Source organism: Antrostomus carolinensis, unplaced genomic scaffold (genome assembly GCF_000700745.2).
Source record: "Antrostomus carolinensis isolate BGI_N321 unplaced genomic scaffold, ASM70074v2 scaffold13860, whole genome shotgun sequence".
NCBI classification, from domain to species: domain Eukaryota; kingdom Metazoa; phylum Chordata; class Aves; order Caprimulgiformes; family Caprimulgidae; genus Antrostomus; species Antrostomus carolinensis.
In genome coordinates this window covers 1-22147 of record NW_010290617.1, presented here as the reverse complement: position 1 = coordinate 22147, position 22147 = coordinate 1, and the positions used below count along the sequence as shown (strand labels likewise).

Genomic DNA, 22147 nt, shown 5'->3' with positions numbered 1-22147 from the left:
TTTCCCCCTAACACCTTAACATGCAGGTTAACACTCGGCCTTCACTTTGCAAGGTCTGTCACAGGAATACAGGAAATCTGAGACACACCTTAGAAAATGTGAATGAGCAGGAAAAAAAGAGACAGCCGCTTAAAGGAACTTATCTCACAGTCCCTAGAAATCCCAACAGCTTCTTTCCAAGGCTAAGAACATAAAGGCTCTCCCCAAATTCTAACCACAGAAGACACCCTCTCTACATTAAATGTCTATTGAGGACTTGATAACAAAATAAAAAAGCCCTACAAATGCCTGCTAGAGCTGCCTCAGGAAAAGCCATCTTTCTTCAGCCATCACATCTGGAATGATAGCTAGCAGGTTAAGGCCAATTCAAGTGTCTCTTCCTAGGAAAGAAATACTAAAAATTAAACACTCCAGCTTTTTCTGAAGACATCTATTCAGGATTGTCAGTTTTGGAAAGCAGAGGCACCAATGACCATTAAGAACAGAATAATTTCATACATGGAAATAGGAGATACAAAGAGGAAAGAGAAGTGATTTTTATGCAGCTTAATTTTGCCAAGTTATTTACTTCAAGAGACTTAAAAAAAAAGAGGAAAAGAGAAAAGTTCTGCTCCCCATCCCCTTCCCACATGGAAATGAGACTAGAGATTCCTATTCTGAAAACAGGTACACAAGCACATGAACAAGCTCTTCAGAGAAAAAAGAAAAAAAAAAAAAAAGCATTGGAGCTTGTTAATGAATCAAGTGATAATGTACAACTGCCTCAATTTATGTCCTCAAAGTACATCAGCCTGACCTGAGCCCAGGAACTTCTTAAACTTTGTATGACTGGCGAAAAAAAAAAAAAAGGCACTGGAGCTTGTTAATGAATCAAGTGAGAATGTACAACTGCCTTGATTTACGTCCTCAAAGTACATCAGCCTGACCTGAGCCAAGGAACTTCTTAAACTTTGTATGACTGAAATCTGCCAGGTGTGCCTTAGTGGTGACACTGCACACCAAATGAACCACCTTCCATCTTTGAAGTCACTAATGGTAACAAAGCAACAATCACACTGGTTGAAGCAGCACAAACTGAGAGTGCTAGGAAGAAGTTCTAAAAAGCATTTTAATCACAGAGGAACTAATATCCCTAAACAGCAGAATCTGAGTTAAGTTTCAGTGAGGAATATTTATCAATTTGCTATATCTGCATTAAACTAACATGTGCTTAGGATGCCTCACATTCTCACTCTCCAAGCTTTTTAGTTCTTTGCCTAGCACTTTTCCACGGCAGTGGATTTTTTAGGCTTTAGAACTAGTGCTGCCATCACCCTTTCATCCTTGCTCAACTACACCAGTGAATGGACTTCACAAAAGACTTTGTAAATCAATCAAATTTTACTTTGTCACAGGACAAGATTTTTTTTTTTTGGGGGGGGGACATATCACATTTACCTGAAGTTTCTAATGTACTTGAGATTTAAGTATTTCACTGCACATAACTTTGCACTACAAGAAACCACAAATTTAATAGAGGTGAAAATGCCAAATCATATTTGCCAAAGTTGTTTGGATTTGGGAGGAGGGGATGTTTGTGTTTTTTAAAACTAAGTTCCTCTTGAGGCATGATACTGAAGAATGGAAATCCTTATCCATCTTTAGAAAAGTTCTCAGTTATAAAATTAATGGCTTACTTTAATTGTAAAAGCAGGTATCACCATGAACAGTAAGATAAATGTTTCTTTAAAAAGCAGGTTAAAAATGTTCCTTTGTAAACAATGTTACCTGATTTTCTGGCCATGACTGGATGGTGAGGAAGAAAGAGACTCAGAAGATGAAAGGAGCTGTGGCTTTGAAATAGGAGAAAGCACCTGGTCAACACTCTGCTGAGAAGAGGCAAGGTACAAACCACTGATGTCTGCAGATAAAAATCCAACAGTTTGTATTAGTCAGTTATTTGTCCTGTCACTTTTGAGACAAGGCTGGTTTTTACAACACACACGTAATTGGACTGTGCAGGCACCACCACTATAGGGCAACTAACATCCAAATTACCAGGATTAACATGAACTTTCTTGTACTGGTTATTTTTGGGGTTTTTTTTCACCCCTCCTGTATGGCAATTCTCCTCTACAAGCATTCACCATCATAAACTTACTCCTCACAAAGCCTATGATTATAAACATCCCATAATATGTCCATCTTCCTCACAAACTGCAGCCCCTCTGCCAAACACCAAATAATCTCTCCCATTCTGAGCACTAGAGAAGGCAGTTACATCTTGCATCTATACTTGTTGCCACAGAAGCAATAAATTCCACAACTTAGGGTATGAAAAAGTATTTCCTTTCAGTTTCACAGAATTCTGAGGTCTGTGAAGCAGTGATTAATTGATCCCTTCTCACCTTCTGCACATCACTGTTTTCCAGATTTCCCACAGCCCACCTCAGCCAACTCTTTTCCAAACTAAGCTGTCCTTCTTATATTAAACCCTCCTTCATTCAAAGCTGATCATTTTTGTTGTTGTTGTTACTATCTCTTTTTTTCATCCCATTAAATCCACTTTGAGCTAGGGTGACAAGAATTGTATGACTCAAGAGGCAGATGTACTGCAGATGTGAAACAACTTTTTTTAAATTTTCAATTATTTTCTATTTTGCTTGCTTTTCTGAGTAGTGCCCCTTTAAAAAAATCTACCAATTAATTATTAGACACTGTGAAATTAATAGCAAATTATAATTTTTCAATCATGGACCAACACTCTTGCTCAGGAATGTTTGATAAAGATGTCACAGCAAAAAGAACAAACCAAGCAAGCCTGGACCTTTCAGATTGCAAAATTCAATTTACAAGAAGCCAGACGAAGCAGTCTTCTGCTGCACACGTTAACTACAACAACTAAGTGAAAAGATGGGAATAGAGAGTGAGGGTTATTAAAACTAGTAAGTTACAGTTCATGTTGCAAAGAAGTTATCCTTAATAGCGAGTTTTGAATGAAACTCTGCATATCATAAGGTTGCACCTGTAGTGAATCAAATGGTGTAGTCTTCTCTTTAAAGCCACCTGAAGTAAGCAGAGTACATTTAGCCCCTCTCAGTGCACTTCTCCAGCACTTCTCTCCATGAAGAAGCAATTCTCCAAGCAGCTAGCATATTTTGTCTCTGACTTCTTCTGCCTCTTAGCAAATAACAGATGAGTGAAAGACTATCACTGCAACATCTTCCTCCTCCCACAGTGCAAGAGGAACAATAAGCACAACCTGAACACCACACCACACCATTAACAATCGTGACTCACCATCTGGAATTCTCTTGTTACTGGGATCTCTTTCCCCTTTGGAAACGGGAGTAGAAGAAAGACGCCTTGAAGAAGACGCTGCTCTGTGTGGTGGCGTTAACGGATTTTTGAAGACATCAGCCTGCCCAGCTCTTTTGATGTATTTTTCACCTCCTGGACTGCTCAGGGGGGAGCGCTGGGAGCTGGGATCACCCTCTAGAAGTTCATGCTGTGTGGTCAAGGGGGGTCTACCAATAGCACACTCTAGAAGTAAAGGGGACAGCATCTTTCTCGGCGTTCTGCTTGCAGCTGCATCCTGCATGACCCTGTGCTGGTAACTCCTGTAGGCTTCTTCCAAATACTCTGCCTCTTTTTCTAGCTCTTTTATCCTGGCCCGGGTCTGTGCCATACACTCCAGGTCAGAATCTGGAGAAGCGCTGCGTGGCTGTAACTGCTGACAGTAGCCAGCCCTCGGCACAGCATTTACCTTCGCCACATCGGCCACAGCCCAATTCTTCAGGAACACGTTATCCACATAAATATCATGAGGTACAACTGTGTCACCAGTGAAGTCAAGGACAGAGCGATCGACAAGCGAAGGCTTTGGATTCCGATACACTTCATTCTCCAGAGCTAAATGACAGCAAGAGAAAGTGAATGACAGCAAAGAGTGAGAGAGGGAGACCCATAACAAAACAGAAACAGCGAAACACAGCATTTAAATTCCAATTTGATCAAAATCAAAATTTTTACATGGAATTGGCTTAAATTTTGAGAATTTAATGGGTTGATTTTTAATGTAGCTGCACAGCTGCAAATTATCACTGATTATTTTTAATATATAATCCTTCCATGTAAAACTACTTGAAGTGTGCACTCTACAATGTTATTTCTTAAATTATGTTTAAATTAATTAATTAATTAATCTTTAAAAAATTAAAACACTACTTTGGATACATTATATTGAATCATGTTGTTAAAGGGTGAGGGACACAGGGCAGGCCACGAGTCTTAATAGCCTCCTTCTATTTAGATCAAAAAAGAAATCTGGAGGAAAAACAACACAGCACATAGATAATGATGTTGTATTTTTAAAACAAAAAAGTAGTTCTCCAAAATTGTCAGTTAAATTGAATGTTTCAGGGCTGTCTGCTTCCTGGCTTGCACTTGTATGCTTCAGCAAGCCCAAAAGGCCAAGCTATAGGGCTGTATTTTTCTCAGCAAAATGACAATCTTGTTTTTATTCTGAATAAATGGTTCTTCAATGACATCATTAACTCTGATGTAAAATAAAAGTCCATGCAGTACTTTCAGTCATTTAATTAAAATACATATTTGCTACTTTGACACTAACAAATTTCCCATTCCAAATGGTACCAATATTTGTACCATATATGGAAATACCTAGTGAATAAGGTAAAGTATTGCATATACTGAACTATGGTGCAACACATGCTGTATGTAATGAATACTCATTACAGAATTAAATCCTGAAACTTTTATTTATCAGACTTGGTATTAGCAATTTGACAGGTATCTTCAGAACTACATTTCTTCAGCAGACTGAATTGCTTTACGCAAGTGCCTCTCTCTTTCTAATGCCCATGAGAGGTGTGCGAGTTATTAGCCCTGACAACAACTGTTTAAGAGTTAGATTTAAATTTGTGAGGTATACAATACAATTTCAAATTTATTATTCCTATTATGAATGTTCAAGAATCAAAATGCATTAAAACACAACTCGCATCCTGTAAAACGGTGACTCTGTTATCACCAAACAATAATGTCTTCATACAGAGGAAAAGCAGACAATGAAGACATGCAAATATTCAGGGAGGAATGTTTTCCCTTCCTCCTTTATGTTTGTTTTCTGAAAGAAAGGGATGTTGCAATCAGTCTGGCTTTTGATTTTAAATGAAATCTACTCACTGGTGGTCTATTAGTTCTACACAACTGCAACTTTTTTAAGCTTCTGGAAATCTTACACTGGTTAGGTAAGTGAACTCCATAAAGGACTGCTCTGGTGTAAGATACACACCTGCTTGTGTTTGTTTCACTTGCAGTTTTAGTTCTTCAACCTGCACATTTAACTTCCTGACAGTAGCTTCAGAGTCCAGCAGTTGCGTCTTTAACTGGGCACAACGCTCAACCTATACGAGACCAAGAAAAAAAACAAAAAAAGCATAATTTAAACAACAAAAAAAAGAATCTCAGCTGGCTGAATATTTGTTTCTGAATGTATTTTAGGTTCAGTCAAACCATATATACATAGGATCCCGCTGAAAGTCAGTGCTGACAAGTTACTGACCTGGAAAGATTTACTTTGGTTATGTTGTGTGGTTTTGGTCTTTTTTTTTTTTTTTTTTGGTTTTTTTTTTTTTAGAGTTGTTTACATAAAAACAAGCAGAATACAAACAATCCCCATAACTACATATGCTAAACAGCCTGCACAGATACACAGATAAATGTAAACAAGATGACAGGATGAAGAAAGGATTCAAATTATTTAGAAAGAATAATTTACCTCACTTTGTAGCTGCTTTTCCAAAATCTGCCTATGATTTTCAAATTCACTCAGTGCCAGCTTCCTAGAATGTTCCACTCTCCTCAGCTCCACTTGGCAGGCCAGGTGCTCCGCTGAGGGCTGGGACAGCTCTATCCAGAAAGAGAAATACTAGACACTCAGCTGCAGAATAAGAAGTGTGCACTTTTCTACATGATACCCCTTCAAAACATAAAGCTGATTTGTTTTCAGGAACATAATAAGGCTTTGTTTGAATGAAGTACTTAGGGCCCTATTTTTTTTCTTCCTTTTACAAAGGACCAAAATTTTTCTTGGTGCAGTCATTTCAGAACTAGATCCAGACTGTCCTATTCCAGAAGAAAAAAATAGATCCCTACCTTACGTAACTGGGTGTACATCTCTACGGTCCCATAATCTCAAGTGCACATTAAAAATACTTGGCATCTCAAATATAGTCAGGCAAGCACTTGGGAACAATAATGCAAGGCACTTTTACCATTATTAACCATACTTATAGTAAGGTTATAAATATTACACTGCTCTTTTCAGAGTGAGAGGGATACTCTTCATATAATTATACCTACCACTTAATTTAGGATTTCTACTATACAGACATATTAAAGAAAATAAACTTGTAACATTAAGGATTGTTTCATTTTACACAAATATTAGATGGGGTTTAATGCAAACTACTAGTAACTATAATGCAAAAAATATATTTTAATGAAAAGTTGTCTCTAAACAAATACTTGTAGGGACACAAACAAGAAAATTACTAAATCATTCACACTGACTGTCTCGAAGATGCTGGTTCTCACTGCGAGTCTCATCCAGCTGTTGCCTAAGTAGTTTATTCTGCACTTGGAGCTCCAATTTCTCCTCCTTTATCAAAGGATAGTCTGATACCTCTTTCAGTTTTTCTGTCAACAGCTCATTCTGTTTATTTACCAACACAACCTGGGCCTTCACCGACTCCAAATCCAGCTGCAGATAAAGAACAGTTTAGAAGCTTATGAACTGCTGTACTACTTAACAATTATTTTTATTTCACATTTGTTGTTTTGTTTGTTGTTTTTTTTTTTAAACATATCTCAAATGCACTAATTAGAACACAGCTTATTTAAATTCATGTTTACAATTACCTCAAGCTCTTTCGTGCGGGACACAGCTTGCTTGAGTTCCTCCTTTTTTGAATTAACAGCAATGGCTTCTTCGTGCAAAAGCATAGCTTTCTCTGCAGGGAGGATTACAAATGCTGAATTAAAATCATTACAGTATTACAGTAAAAAACTGTACCAGTGAAAAACAGTTTAAGCTGGTAAGCCCAACATTCAATTTAGTTCAAGACACAGAAATGACTGAATGTCATACACACGCCATCAAAATTAAGCAAATCACACTGTGTGTATATATACATATGTGCATATACACTCCTTTAGAATTAAGTAAATCAGATTCATATGCACATGATACATCATTTTTTTCACATGTTCCTAACTCAAAAGTCTAAACATGTTATCTGTCCCAGCTCTCTTCACCAAGCTCCAATTAAACATCTTGTGCACATCAAATGTGGAAACTGGCAACCATTCAAGGGTATGGTACCAGACTGCACCAGAGTTCCATCAGAGACCGAATGAGCTAGTGGGGCTTCAGAAGGAGACGGGAAACCGGGAAAGCAAAATGTTTTGCAGCCTCTGTACAAAGCAGCAGCTCACAGTTCCCACTGCATTCTGAACAGGAAGGAGTTGCTGGCCTGTCACAGGATCCCACTACATGTTTTCAAAAGCTATTTTGATGGCTTTTCTGTCACTTTTACCACTGTTACTGAACTCTGTGACTGTTTTGTAACAGCACCACTTTGATACCTGTTAGTAAAAGCTCTAAAGATAACAGCTACTTTATTACTCTTAGAGAGATGGTTACCTTTATTTTTTTTCTCATCTTCTGTAACTTTACTGGCTCTGGCTATGTATTCTTCTTTTAATTCAAGCTGGTATCTAGAAGCAAAAAGAATTACATATTGCCAAAGTACGTGTGTGCACACATGCCTGCGTTTGTGCAAACTCCAGTTTTTCCCAGACTAAACTATAACCACACAATTATTTACTGACAAAATTAGTTCTTGCAGAGCCACTGAAAGAGTTGGAAAGGGCCCTGACAGTCACCTTGTTCAATCACCTGCTCAAAAAGCAAGACTCCTACTAACTCTAGATCAGGTCAGCTGTGGCTCTTGTTAGCCAACTCCTGAAAACCTCAAAGGATGCACATTCCACCATCTCCCTGGATGACCTATGTCAATGCTGTGCTACCCTCCTAGTGAAAATTTTCTTCCCCACGTCCAAGCTGAACCTCCCAAGTCACAATTTACAGTCCCTGACATATGAACTCAGAGGTCATGTGTGACAGTCCAATAACTATCTTGACAGACCTTTACTGGGCCCTCTCCAGTTTCCTCATGATTTTCTTGAACTGGGGGGCCCAAACCCGGGCATGGTATTGCTAGCACAGCTGTCACCAATACCCGAAGGGGCTAATAACTCCCCTCAGTCTGTTGGCCATGCTGCTACTCATGTTGCCCACCATGCTGTTTGCCTTATCTGCCAGAGCGTGCTGCTGGCTCATAGTCAGCCTGGCATTCACTGTAACTCCCATGTCCTCTTCAGAAATGCAGCTGCTCAGTCAGTTCCTTCGCCCCATTTACGCTACTTCATAGGGATATTCTGCCCCATAGCGCACAGCTTTGCAGTTTTCCTTGTTAAAATCCCTAAGATTTATGTTGACACAACCCCCAAGCTTATCAAAGCCAGTCTGAACTGAAACTCTGACATTTGTTGTGGAAGCCATTCCCCTTAATTAAGCCTTGAGTTCAAAGTTGCTGAGGACGCCCTGTGTCAACATCCAGATCACAGATGAAGGTGTTGGACAATACGCAGGTCCCAAGGGTTCTCTGCTCATCATCAGCCACCAGCTAGACACTGAGCACTGCCCAGGCACACCAATATTCACAGCCCAGCATCCACCCAACTTTACCATTCGGTTTTACTGGCGTTTACAGGAGCTAAGAAAGCTCAGCACTTGGCACGACTGGGACATAGATTATAAATGTTTTCAGATAGCGCCGCATCCATCCTCCTGCATCTTTGCAAATGGGCCAGATCACTCAGATCATTCTCTGAATTATGGCATTTAATGTTTACCATTGAAATAAAAGAGGATTCCTTTTCTAACAAGCATCATTATTTCCATACAATAAATAATAGCTCTTTGCTACTTTTCATCACAGATTTGGGACAAACAGACATGGATTTTATCTTTCTGAGCATGTGCAGAATGTCTAAAATACCCTGCATGTTGATAAAATAAGCTAAGCAGCAGTTAATCCTTAAAAGAATTTGCTTCTCCTCATGAACCAAAAGCACTTCACAAGCATTATTTGTAACCAGCTGTTATGGACTAGGTAAAATAAGTTATCAAGGTGGGTCAATTAGTTGCATTTCATTGTTCTCTGACAAAACCCTCAAATCTACTCAGTTTCAGCTGAGGCATCATCCTTATCAAAACCTACTCCTTACATCTTTCCTCTGTAATTGAAATAAAGACACACTAACACAGATAATGCATATTGTTGACTGGCTTAAAATAAGAAGTAAGGATACATCAGTCATTTGGTTTAACTGCCTAACTGGAAGACTGGTTTGTGCCATCAAATACACGCGGTGAGAGCACCTGCCTGTGTTGAAGCATCAAGTAACCCTTTCAACTGACCACTCCAAGAAACTGCAATACCCAGGTTAGGATATACCCACTGCAACACCTCAAAAGCAGTCACAAATGGTGTCTTACGCTTTCAAAAAGCGATTCTAAGCAATTTCTTTGAAACTATGTTCAAGCAGATAGTAGCCAATAAGAGAGTGATCAGCATCAAATAATCCCTCTCCAAAAATGAGGAGAGGTTAAGGTAAGAGCCAATCTATCTGTACAACAGGCTAGTGTGCCTCTCACTCTTTTTTCCAAGAAACCTACAGCATCTCTTTAATGATAATTTCTCCTCCATGGTGCTTCTGTGTTTGCAAAATGGTCAGTGCTTTTAATTGTGGTCAAAGGAAGTCAGCAATACTGCTTCAAATCCCCTTGTCTAAACTTACAACTAATGTCTCATCTATTTCCTAGATAACAACACAGAATTCAAACTACAACAATAGTATAACCCATAATCAAAAGAGAATAATTTTCTGTAGCAAGTTTTTTCTGAACCTGACAGAACATTTTTTCTTACTAGCAAAAAGCTACACAACACTGTAAGAATTAAAGCTGATTAAAATGAGAGCACGTTTTCAAAGTCCTTGTTTTGTTACACTTTTCAAAATAAATACTGTAGAATTTATGATTCTATTTTCATAGGAAGTAGCATGCATCCTATTAGACACAAAAGAAAAACTTACTTCAAGAGTTCCGTCTTAAGCCTTTGGTCATATGTCTCCTCGATGTTCTTCACAGCAACCTCCCGACGTCGAAGTGCATCATCAATTGCTTTATTTTTCTCTTCCTGAAGTTTCTGAGTGCTGAAATATCCATAAATATACAGACAATGACTGGTTATAAAGCAAAAACTTTAGTTGTTTGGGTTTTTTTTTCTTAAATAACATTTAGAGACATCAAAGGGTAATGTGCTTGCTTGGAAGACTGTAGCAATTCAAAATTATTATCAGAATCTGTCATTGTAATTCATTATGAACAAGGAGATGTGACACAAACTAAATTGCCCTATTTAAAACCCAGTACCAATCAATTATACAGCTATCCCAAGTTAACCCTAGTTCAGTTTCCCACACCAGAAAGGCTGCAGAGGAGACAGTGCTGAGCATGCCATGCTACCAGCCCCCTCTGCCGGCCTGTTAAAAAAAAAAAAAAAAAGTTCTTGTTAGCAGGATACTCATTTTGCTACAAAAAAAACCCAGATGACAAAGTAATGACATTAAGTAGTATTGAAAACCTGGTCAAAAATGCTTTAGTTGTTTTTTTTTGTTGTTGTTTTTGTTTTTTGTTTTTTTTTTATTAACCAAAGAAAACTGATTTTAATTTAATCAAAGCAAACATCTGGTTCCTCACACTCAAAGTGATGCTGCACTGTTCTGGTTGGATGAAGTGGAACAGAAAAAAAACCCAAACCATCTTTTTGTATGGGATACCCCTGCTAATAGAGACAGTATACAATACTGCTCCAAATGCCAAATACCACTTCTGGGATATAGAATCTATTTCAAAATCCTAGATGCAGCAACATCTTGAAGTAAGCTTTCCAGAAAAAGGACAACTGCACCATTCAGCATTGTATATGCCCTTCAGCAACTTACACTTCAAACGCCTCAATTCTTTGCTTCAGTTCCGCCTCTCTGGTCCTTATGGCTTCAATATCTTTCAGTAGACTCTGTCTCTGAGCGTATATCTCCTTTGCTTTTGTCTGAATCACAAAATATTATCTCGAGTTTTACTTCACACTTCATACAGGTATTTACTGTTTAACACATTCAAACTTTCAACAATCTTCCTCAGGAATTGGTCTCACTCCAATAAATATCGAATAGTCATAATTTGAAATAAAATCCAGAATCAATTGTATTTTTTTTTTAATTCCCTTTCTCCTTTTACTCTGAATAAAAATGTTTTAGATGGAGTCACTACTACCTGTAAACACTTTTCTTTTAGGAAATAGCACTGATTAAAATTTATGTAAAATGTTTTTTAAAAATTTACAGAATAAACACCTTTAAACACTTGACTTCTTTAATGAACAATAGTTCTGCATGTTCTTTATAAAAACAAATGCAATAAACCCCTGATAAAACATGATTTAAAACTGAAACTGAGTAAACCAGCAGTGTTTCAGTTTTTGCAGTTTAACTTCTAGAAACTAACCAAAATGTGAAAGGGATTCTCCAAGTGATGAACACACTAATACCAAAAGTCATGTATCTTCTTATCAATAAAAAATAGCATTTCTTGCCCTTTAGAACACGAGGCATTATTTCTCTCCAAAGAATAGTAAGTGCCTAAGAAGAAGAAAATTATTATTTTGCTGTATGAGTGCTCATACCAAGTTTGCAAGTCAGATGCATTTGACAGCGCTGAAAGACTTTGTCGCTGTTTCTCCTGCAAACAACAGAGCCGTTGGTCAAGCCGTATTTCCTGGGCAGAAAGTGATCTTAGTAAAGGGCTGAACGACCTTCTTTCTCCCTTTAATGTAAGTGCAGCTCAAGTCAGTAGAGCTCCTGGTCTCTGATAAAAGAGTCTCCAGGTAAATGAAGCATGTACTTTCAGGGAAGTGCAGCAGCTGACAAGTGCAACCAAATATTCATACACAATACCTGATGGATATGCTAATCTTTAGTCTTTTTTTTTTTTTAATTATAGAATCACAGAATCACTTTTGTTGGAAAAGACCTTTAAGATCATTGAGTCCAACCATAAACCTAACACTGCCAAGTCCACCACTAAACCACGTCCCTAAGCATCACCTCTACACGTCTTTTAAATACCTCCAGGGATGGTGACTCCACCACCTCCCTGGGCAGCCTGTTCCAATGCTTGGCAATCCTTTTGGTGAAGAAATGTTTACCAATATCCCCGGCAAAAATTGAGCCCGTTTCCTCTCATCTAATCACTTGTTACCTGGGAGAAGAGACCAACTCCCACCTCTCTACACCCTCCTTTCAGGTAGTTGTAGAGAGCGATAAGGTCTCCCCTCAGCCTCCTGTTCTCCAGACTGAACAACCCCAGTTCTCTCAGCCGCTCCTCATAAAATTCGTGCTCTACCAGCTCAACCAGCTTCGTTGCCCTTCTCTGCACACGCTCCAGCACCTCAATGCCTTTCTTGTGGTGAGGGGCCCAAAACTGAACCCAGCAGTCGAGGTGCAGCCTCACCAGTGCCAGCTACAGAGGGACAATCACTTCCCTACTCCTGCTGGCCACACTGTTTCTGACACAAGCCAGGATGCTGCTGACCTTCTTGGCCACCTGGGCTCACTGCTGGCTCATAGTCAGCTGGCTGTTGACCAACACCCCCAGGTCCTTTTCCACCAGGCAGCTTTCCAGCCACTCTTCCCCAGGCCTGTAGCGTTGGGTGGGGTTATTGTTACCCAAGTACAGGACCCAGCACTTGGCCTTGTTGAACCAACAATTCAAAAATGACTGAATTAATTTCATACCCACAGAAGAAAACTGATAGCATAAACCAGATGGTTTTCTTGTAAGCTTCTAAGGACATAACCATGAAAAAAAATTCATAGTGTAGTGATAAAATGTTCAATTTTCAAATGGGAAGGAGGTCAATAGTAGCAACTGGTACATAGTAATCTCTACACAGACCCGTATGACTGCTTTGTTAACCAATGTCACATGCTTTCAGGGGGAAAAATAACCAAACAAAACCAAACCACCACCACAAGGAAAAACCCCAGCACACTACAGCAAAAATGTGGTTAGCATTTATGGATGACTATCATTGGGACAGGAAGGTCTAAAGCAGAGAGCAGGGAAGTGGTCAGACAAACAGGCAACAGAACAGTAAGGAAACTCTTCCTCCAAAAGCTGAAAAGTACTCAAGACTGGGAGAAGCCATTTAGAACTATATACAAATTATTGTGTGCTGCAGTTAACAGTTACTGCTCTGGCAAAACACCAAGAGTTAACAGGCCGAAGAGTAACTCAGCAACAAAAAAAGTGTTCAAAGAAATAAAACAAGATGCTAGCTTACAGTAAAGATGCTGGCTGTTAATAATACTCAACATATAATGACACAGAGAAATGCCATATCCGCACTCCTATGTATTCCATTTAGTTTAGAGTCCTTCTTAGCAACTGGAAGAATTTACAGTATAACTAAAAGCTATGTGCAACTTTCTGCTAAAAAATCTCAGTGATCTGAATTCAGCAAAGTTATTAAAACAGATTAAGAAGTATTTATTACATTTAAATCCTTCAATCCTAGCTTGCAGAACTCTTCTTTTCCAGCCAGCTCTACTTAGATATTTACCCATCATAATTCTTCAGCTGCTAAATGCGTCCCCCTATTTATCCAAAAAGTAAATTCAAAGTTTTCACTAAGAAGCCAAGTATGATGTGAAGGTAAATCTCCCAAAGATGAAAGAACAATTTAATCAACTCACTGAATCATTTTGTACTAGATTAAGAAAAAATATTTGGAACTTTACCTCTTGTTGCTTTTGAAGCCTCTCAATAGCATTCTTTTCACGAGAGACCAAGGCTTGAGACTTCGCTTGATGTGTCCTCTCTAACTCATGACGCAGCTCAGAGATTTCTTTTTGGGTCTGCACTTTCTCCTCCATTTTAATCTTCGCTATTTCAACTTCCTTAAAATGTTCTAGCTTACATAAAGGAGAAAGAGTGGGTTAAGTAGGGCCATCTTCAAATCAATAAAGACAATCCCTCCTTAGACAATGCTAAATTTCTGTTACCAAATGTATGGTAAGTCAATGAAAATAAATTACTGTGATAAAAGTATCTTAGTAGCACATACTATTTCCATGTCTCACATAGTTTTCATGCATTTAGCTGGCATCCCAAAGCAGACCTTATACACAACCAATAGCTTTGGACAAGAGCAAAACAAAGTCCTGTGAAGGAAAACACACTTCAGGAGTGATAGTCTGCTTGCAATTAAGGAATGGACACACTCTTGAATTTCTTCTCTGACACCGTCTCTATTCTTGCCCCTTTCCCAAAGAACCATTGTGACCAGTAATGCAAGAAATAGCAGAAGCAGACCCGTCCTGAACCACTCAGGAAAAGAAATTCATCTGGACACAAAAAGAGTGCTGAACATGTGAAAAAATGCAGAACATGTAACTCCATGTAAAGAGATTTAAAGACTTGATTTAAAGACTTCTTAGCACAACTGAAAAAAAAAAGTAAATGCATACAAACAGGAAAGTATGCACCTTGCAACTGCACAGAAAATCATAGGGAACATGCCTCCATAAAATGTGTGAAGTGCAATATATGCAAGAACAAACAGGGTTATAAAGAACTCTAACAAAAATTTGGAAGAAAACAGAAAGCAAGCACACGAGACAAAAAATGTGAGAAAAAATGATCAAAATAATAAAAAGAGAGTGATAGAAAAACTGTGAGACTGGAGAAAACAAGGTTAAAGAGAGGGGGAAAAGCACAGTACCAATGTGATCAAGGAAATCAGATCTGTGGGCATAAATTTCATTAAATATTAAAGAAATGGTGAGACAGTACAGCATCACTTGTGCATACATAAATTGGATTAGAAATGTCTTACAGTAACTCATGCCATATTGCTAAGGAATCTGTATAAAGCTGAATGAATTTAGAAGTTATTTCTATCTGGTTAAGATTTCAATCTCCTTTGTTAAAACTGCTTTGCTTAAACTGAGAAATTAACATGCTTTACATATTAAAAACCCAGTGCCTGTTGGGGGAAACACATTGTTGAAGGTAAAACACTGGCAGTGTTAACTCTCTGTCCTTCTACTTGTTTAGCTAAATAAACATGACTAAACTGATTTCCTCAAACAGTTCACATGCAGATGTCTGCCTTTAAAAGCGTGTCTAAGAATACTCACTAATTAGCAGATTATAATTTTTATATCCAAATAAACCATTGATCTTGACAGAAATTCATGGAAAACAACATATCGAAATGAACTCCAGTTAATTTAATTTTTTCTATCCGATTAAACTGTTGACCTTGACAGAAATTTATAGGGAAAAAAACCCCACATAAATGGTAGTTTATTCTCCATGTTCCCTGCTCCATTTTTCAGACATAAGGATTATAGACTGATTCTGTGACAAAAAAACCCAACCAACATAATCCTAATTTTAATCCTAAAATGAAGGAAAAGTCTCTAAAAGAGCTGTCTTCAATTATAGGAAGAAAAAAATATCTAGAAATCTTCTATAATATTGATTGTTATGATTTTAGTGTTTCTGTGTCATGTTTTGAAATAGCATGCAAATTCTCATTAGTAATAAAAATTAACTCAAATACCTATCAAGCTACACAGCAGCAATTCACGCCTCTCAAGTGCTATGTGTTACATTGAAATTCGAGCTTCAAAATCTTAACTGGGAAGGAAAATGAATAGTATGACTAAGCAGAGTAAACATTTCTCCATAAAACAAAATAATCAAAGAGGAAATAAAATTTACCAAATTGAGACAATAAAAATAAGAAAAAGTAGTGTTAAAAATTTACATCAGAACAAGAAGCTTAACATTCTGTGCACATTTAACAACAAAGAGGAATGGAAAATGCAGACATGCTGTATCATCAAATTAACAATTGATATTGGATTATCTTAGCCTTTTGTGTTTGCTGTAACTCACTACTAGATCTTTTTCTTTCCATTTACCTTAAGTATTAAAAAGTTTGTAGCATGCAAAGTCAAAATTAACAAATGTCTTCCTCAAAATCAATGACCAGGGTTATACCTTTTGATACATTTCTGCTTGAAGCTGCTTCTCTATTTCTTTTCTATATTCATGAAGTTTTGCTTCTAAAGATTCGTATTTCTGATGCTGGGGATAAGCGTCTGCAAACTGTTCATCAATCAGCTGAAGCTTCTCAGCTATAAAATCAGAAACATATCCATCAAAAAACACTCACCACAGTTATCCTAACAAAGTTCCTGTAGGAACCCGTCTCTCTGTAGGAAGTCCCTTAGTCTACCTAAGTAGCACTGTCATAGAAAGACCTGTGTGGTACAAAAGCAGAGGCAGCACAGAAATGCCATTTATCAGCTCTATGCCACACAACACACACCTAAGAGAAGGCACTGTTTGTGGTACTATGTAGTCATTCATCCTCTTTATCATGGATGGACAAGAATTTTCTTTTGCATGCAACTTTTAGGGTTTTTTTATTACTAACAGCATGCATATTTTAATTCAAGAACTCACAATCTATGCCTAACTTTCACTGAAACACTATCACACAAAGAGAAGCAAGGCATGCATTTACAGTTATGTTTTCCAGAACACATTTCAGCTTGTAACATTTACAGACCATCTAAGACATTATAGCTCTTTGCTAAATGCCTAAGAAAACATCTGAGTGATAAAAAAAAATAATTAATAACAGAACTTTTGCTTTATTTTAAGAAAGGTTAGGAAAGCAATGTACTAGTGAGAGGTATGACATTTACTTGTTAATACTTCAGGCTGCATTTGAATAAGTGATAAATGAATAACATTCATACACTTTATTACTCCATACCATTTACCAACATGAAAATATTTTGGGAGACTTCCTTGCAGAGGTTGCACTTACCAAGAGATTCTCTGTAAGGGGGCACTGAGTTTGTCTGAGTTTCTGTGTCGTGAGTTTCCTTACTTAGATGATGCTCTGTAAGTCTGATTAAAATCTGCATAAGAAAACCTAACAAGATCCAATATATTAATTAGTTCTGATTTCACACCAAAACTGAATTTGAGCCTGTAATTAACAAAGTCATTTTCACTGTACAAGAAAACCTACTTGACTTATGGGAAGAAGCAAGTATTTGAGTAAAAATCAATACTTTAGTCAACTATTAAGATTTCATTATAAGCATAACGCAGTTCCTCTCATTCTGCAAAAGCTGTCCTTTTGCAACTCTTCCTTTCATCCATGTCTCTTTGTCTCTTTGACTTCCAAGGTCATTTGAGAGAGCAGATTATTACTATTTTAATTACGAGGCCATTAGGTAACAGGGGTTTCTGAAGATCAAGCTACTTTAGGCTGTACAATATAGTTAGATTTCATCACGCAGACGTAAGAATTATTTCTTATATAAAACAATACATAGTCAATTAAATCTTTAACTAGTTTCTGAAGTACATTATGCAAGCTAACACAGTCAGTTATAAACACAAACAAAAATCTGAGTTTGCCAAAGTCAGCATGAAAAGCTTCCAAAGAGCATTATACTTAATACCTGATTACAGATTTTTTCATATTTCTAATGCTCAAGTCATTTATTTTGTGTTAACACTTAATCCACACCACAAACAGGAGTTGGATAATCCCAAAATATAATATTCATCATCCTGGTGTGCTGCAAGTTTCAAAATCTGACTGAATCCATATTATTCCATACCAACATATACTAAAGACATTTTAATTTCTATTGCTCATATCTTAATAAAAATGAAGTTGCCACAATTATCCTTGTCTGAATCACGTATAAACATCTCATACCTTTATTATCCTTCCGAGTTCCCGAAGTCTGTAAGAAATAAAAGATGTTTTAGCTGGTCTATTCCATCACAACTGTAATTTAAGCTTACTTTCAAAATCAAAGTAACTTTACCAGTGATTTGTAAAGACTGGATTTTGGATTGATCCTCATTAATTGAAGAAGATCTTGCAGAGTCAACAGCTTTGGGGAAAAAAGAGGTAAGTTAGAAAAGGTTAGCTAATTTAAAATAACTTCAAATACGTAATAGGTACTATTTTACAGTTGTAGAATGTTTTCAGAGGCCTGCTGTTCTAGTACTACGTTTACCTGCCTCCACTACCTAAGACATATGGCAGCCAGCATGTATTTTCGTGATCAACTGAAGCTGTGAAGAGGTAAGTTTTGTTTCCTCCTCACCCTGGATACATGCTCTTGCTACTCTCCTTGCCTCTTTTCTCAATTTATCACACAAATCAGATGAGCTCATTATTAGGTGATGACTAACTACTCACCAGGTCACAAAATAAATTTTCAGTTAGAAACAACTTCACTCTATCGCATATTCATAGAGGAGAAACAAAGAGAGGGAAAGGACTGCCTTTTTCAGCCACTGCTTGCAGTTAGAGCAGCTTAAACTGGCCATAAACCGCACTTTCAGGGAACTGAATGGCCAAACAAGAGGCTAGCTTTAATCATGACTAGTTCCCCAAGTGCTCTGCCACACAGACTCACAAATGGTCATGCCAGATTGTGGCTGTGGGTGAAGCAAGTGCGAGGTTATGAGGCTTGTTGTATGGCTTTCCAGAAGAGCACAATTAGCCTACTGCCAATTTAAAGTACCCGTGAAAATGGCCCTGAATAATGAAATCTTTCATGGAGATGATCAGAAGCTGTACTTGTGTTTGTATTTCACTATTACAGAAGGGGAAATTTTTTTTTTCAATTCTGTTGGAATATGACAACCTCCAGAAAGCAAAGCTCCTAGAAGTCTTAGAAGAGGTTAATTATTGAACTTACCTTCTTCTTCTCTAATCCACTCTCTGGAAAGAAAACAGAAAGTGAATACTCATAGCCGCATCTCTGTAGATGATCTGCCACCAAACTGTTGGCAGCTGTGATCATAAGTGAACTGTCATCACTTGGAACAGCCTGTGGTTGAAGTTCTCCACTTAAAATTGGGTGCATTAGTTCATGGATTAGCTGGTTCCGAAGCTGTGTCTGATACAGAAGAGACATGACATTCTCAGTTTACATGCTATTCAATTAGTTTTTATTTTGCAGTAATTCACAGGGAGTCTCATTTTACTTGTACATGTCCTATTACAACCTACATAACAGAAACGGGCAGACTACCTTTGGCAAAATTTAGAAGAGTGCTTGGGACACTGTGCCTTTCTTCAAAACACTCTTAGCAGCAGCTACAGCCATCTCTGACTTTCCCCTCAAGATACATCAAATGTAGGACCGAAAAGAAGTATTGTTCTCGGTCAAGAACTCACATCCACTCCACTCTAGAACCCCTAGCTTCATTTTTATATCACTGCTGTCCTGTTCTCCTTCTCTCTGACCTAAATAAAGCCTGCCTCACGTGGCCCCAATTTCAGCTGTACTTGGAAAACTCACTAGTCCTCTTCCAAGTCTCATGTCAAGAAGCTGCCAATGCCATCACAAAAGTAGATGGGAAAACAGAAAATTCAATGTCTTTAATATAAATTATTTTGTAGGGAAGCAAAAGAGTACTAATCAAAAGAGCCTACGGGTACTAATTAAACTGCATTTTTTATTCACTGTGAGGGTGGTCAGACACTGGAACAGGTTGCCCAGAGAAGCTGTGGATGCCCCCTCCCTGGAAGTGTTTAAGGCCAGGCTGGATGAGGCTTTGAGCAGCCTGGTCTAGTGGAAGGTGTCCCTGCTGATGGCAGGGGGGTTGGAACTAGATGATCTTTAAGGTCCCTTCCAACCCAAACCATTCTATGATTATTTATTTTCATTCTATAAGTTACAATAGAGGAAAAAAAAGTAACCTAAAATCAAAAACGCCTCCCTCCTGTAAAAGGAAGAAACAATAATTTTCATTACATAATTATAAAATTGTTTACAGCATACTAAAAGATCATGATATAAATAGTGTTTTAAGCACTCAACAGCAGGTATGCAACAGTGACAAACTTGATCAAAGAAGTAGCCTGTTACCAAAAATGGGATGAAATACTTTCCAAAACTTAACAAAGCTAGATAGCCAGACTAGCCTGATATCTTAGCATGGCTTTCTACAGAAATTAGGCTGACAACAGAGAGAAATGAAGAAAACTGAAAAAATTGTTTTCCTTATTAATTTCTGAACTTGTCCAGTTTCAACCAATTTGACAAGAGATTACATTGTCTCAAAACAAGGGAGATCAGCAACCTCTTACACATCTTGTGACAAAGTGCAGGTGAAAACCACAGGGCTAAATCTCCATCCCTACTATGGCAAAGGAAGGCAGTAATTGCTTGTTGTATGTTGGCCTTTCAGCACACTAGTAGCTCCAGATCCACCCTGCCTCTCACCAGCAGAGGCAGTCAGATAAGACCACGAGAAAGTCAAGAACATTCTCATTAGAAGATGTAATCCGTAAGAATCCATAAGAAACCCAGCTGTATTAATTCTTCAGCTCAGAAAAAGCTACAAAACCTTTAATATGATATATAATCTCCTAGACAAAGGAAACAGACTTAAATAGCATGCCACCTGACAAACTGTTATTTAAGTCAAACAAGACAAGAAATTACTCAAGCACTGCAAACTTGGCATGGAAATTGCTGAGGGAGAAACAAGTTGTCCTGAACAGGGAATTCTGTACCGTAAGATTATCAGTGGTATTCTTGAAATATAGACCTTGGCTTTTTTTTTTTTTTTAACTTTAATGAATTTGACATAAAAAGCAGGAACTAAAAAAATTTGCTGGTGACATAAAGATTTGTATAGAAAGACCAAGAGGTCATAAAAATGCAATATGATGATGTTTACAGACTTACAAAACTGTAACTGCATGAAATGTAACATTTCAGCATTTAAGGTCTGATACAAATTTCTGCTATAACAAAAGGGATTTATTGTTTGGAAAAAGCAAGATGTGGATGTGTCGATCAAACAATGACTAGCACTACTAATGTAACATGCCTCAAAAAGAGATGTATGCAGCCTTCCACAGACTTTCTCACAAAAACAGGGAAGAATTAACACCATTCTAAACTTTGCCTGGAAAGCTCACAACAATCATTACCTAATTCCTTTCAAAAAAAACCCAGAGAAAATAACTCAAAGTGATGCAGAGGACTACTGGGGCAACCAGCAGTGAGACTTCAGCACTCTGACTTGTTTAGCATTGTAGACCAGAATGCTGAAAAAAAGAGGTATGACTGCTGCCTGCAAATCACCAAGAGAGCTACTTAGACTGAAAGATACTTCTAGCACAAGAAAAAAGGCAAGAGCAACCATAAATAAACCCAGGCTACAAATCGGAACAAAGTTTCACTCTTGAACACAACCATATTCTAGGACATTCACCTGAATGCGCAGACACTGTGAAAACAGCTCAAATAGTTTTAAAACAGAACTGGAATATTTTAGGAGGATAATTCATACAGCGTGCCTACTTATAATAGGTAATAAACAGGCTCTGTGACCTAAGAGATCATTTGTAGTCCTGTATTCTCATTTATTCCTCTCTTCCCTGCTTAACTTTTTTTTTTCTTTTCTTTTTTTTTTTTTTTTTTTTCTCAAGCATAGACATTTCCAAAGACCTGATACAGGCCTTTAACCTTCCTGAAAAGGGCTGTGACACTAATCCACAATGAAAACCACTTCTGTTTAGGAAGAACCTGACATCTGGGGGGAAAAAAACAATAATAATAATAATTAAAAAAGACAAATAAGGCTGTGGCAAAAATAATGCATCTGGGGATGAGTGGGAAGCACATTTATTCGTCACGACTTTCCCTGCTTTCAGTGGGATCACAGGTAGCAGCTGCTGGAAACAAAGCGCACCTTCAGCGTGTCCAGCACCCCTCGGTTCTTAAAAGTCTGATAGAGCCTTTTCCGGAGTTCATCTTGGGACAGTGTCTCCCTTTCCACCGAAGCCATCCGGCCCTACAATGCTAGAAAATAATC

The 22147-nt window shown here is 37.9% G+C and overlaps 1 protein-coding gene across 1 annotated transcript in view; it reads right to left on the bottom strand.

The window, feature by feature from the left end:
* The window catches only part of OFD1 (OFD1 centriole and centriolar satellite protein), a 31597-nt gene extending 9477 nt beyond the window's left edge, over positions 1–22120 (bottom strand). Inside the window, exons 1-16 of the mRNA XM_010173790.1 lie at positions 22025–22120; positions 19012–19212; positions 18127–18195; positions 18015–18042; positions 17106–17213; positions 16268–16404; positions 13996–14169; positions 11140–11246; positions 10228–10347; positions 7709–7782; positions 6925–7016; positions 6577–6766; positions 5783–5913; positions 5297–5408; positions 3280–3891; positions 1768–1900 (exon numbers count right to left, since the gene is read on the bottom strand). Of these exons, the coding sequence (XP_010172092.1) occupies positions 1768–1900; positions 3280–3891; positions 5297–5408; positions 5783–5913; positions 6577–6766; positions 6925–7016; positions 7709–7782; positions 10228–10347; positions 11140–11246; positions 13996–14169; positions 16268–16404; positions 17106–17213; positions 18015–18042; positions 18127–18195; positions 19012–19212; positions 22025–22120 (2384 nt within the window). The remainder of the gene's footprint in view (positions 1–1767; positions 1901–3279; positions 3892–5296; positions 5409–5782; positions 5914–6576; positions 6767–6924; positions 7017–7708; positions 7783–10227; positions 10348–11139; positions 11247–13995; positions 14170–16267; positions 16405–17105; positions 17214–18014; positions 18043–18126; positions 18196–19011; positions 19213–22024) is intronic.
* Positions 22121–22147: the final 27 nt, after the last annotated feature.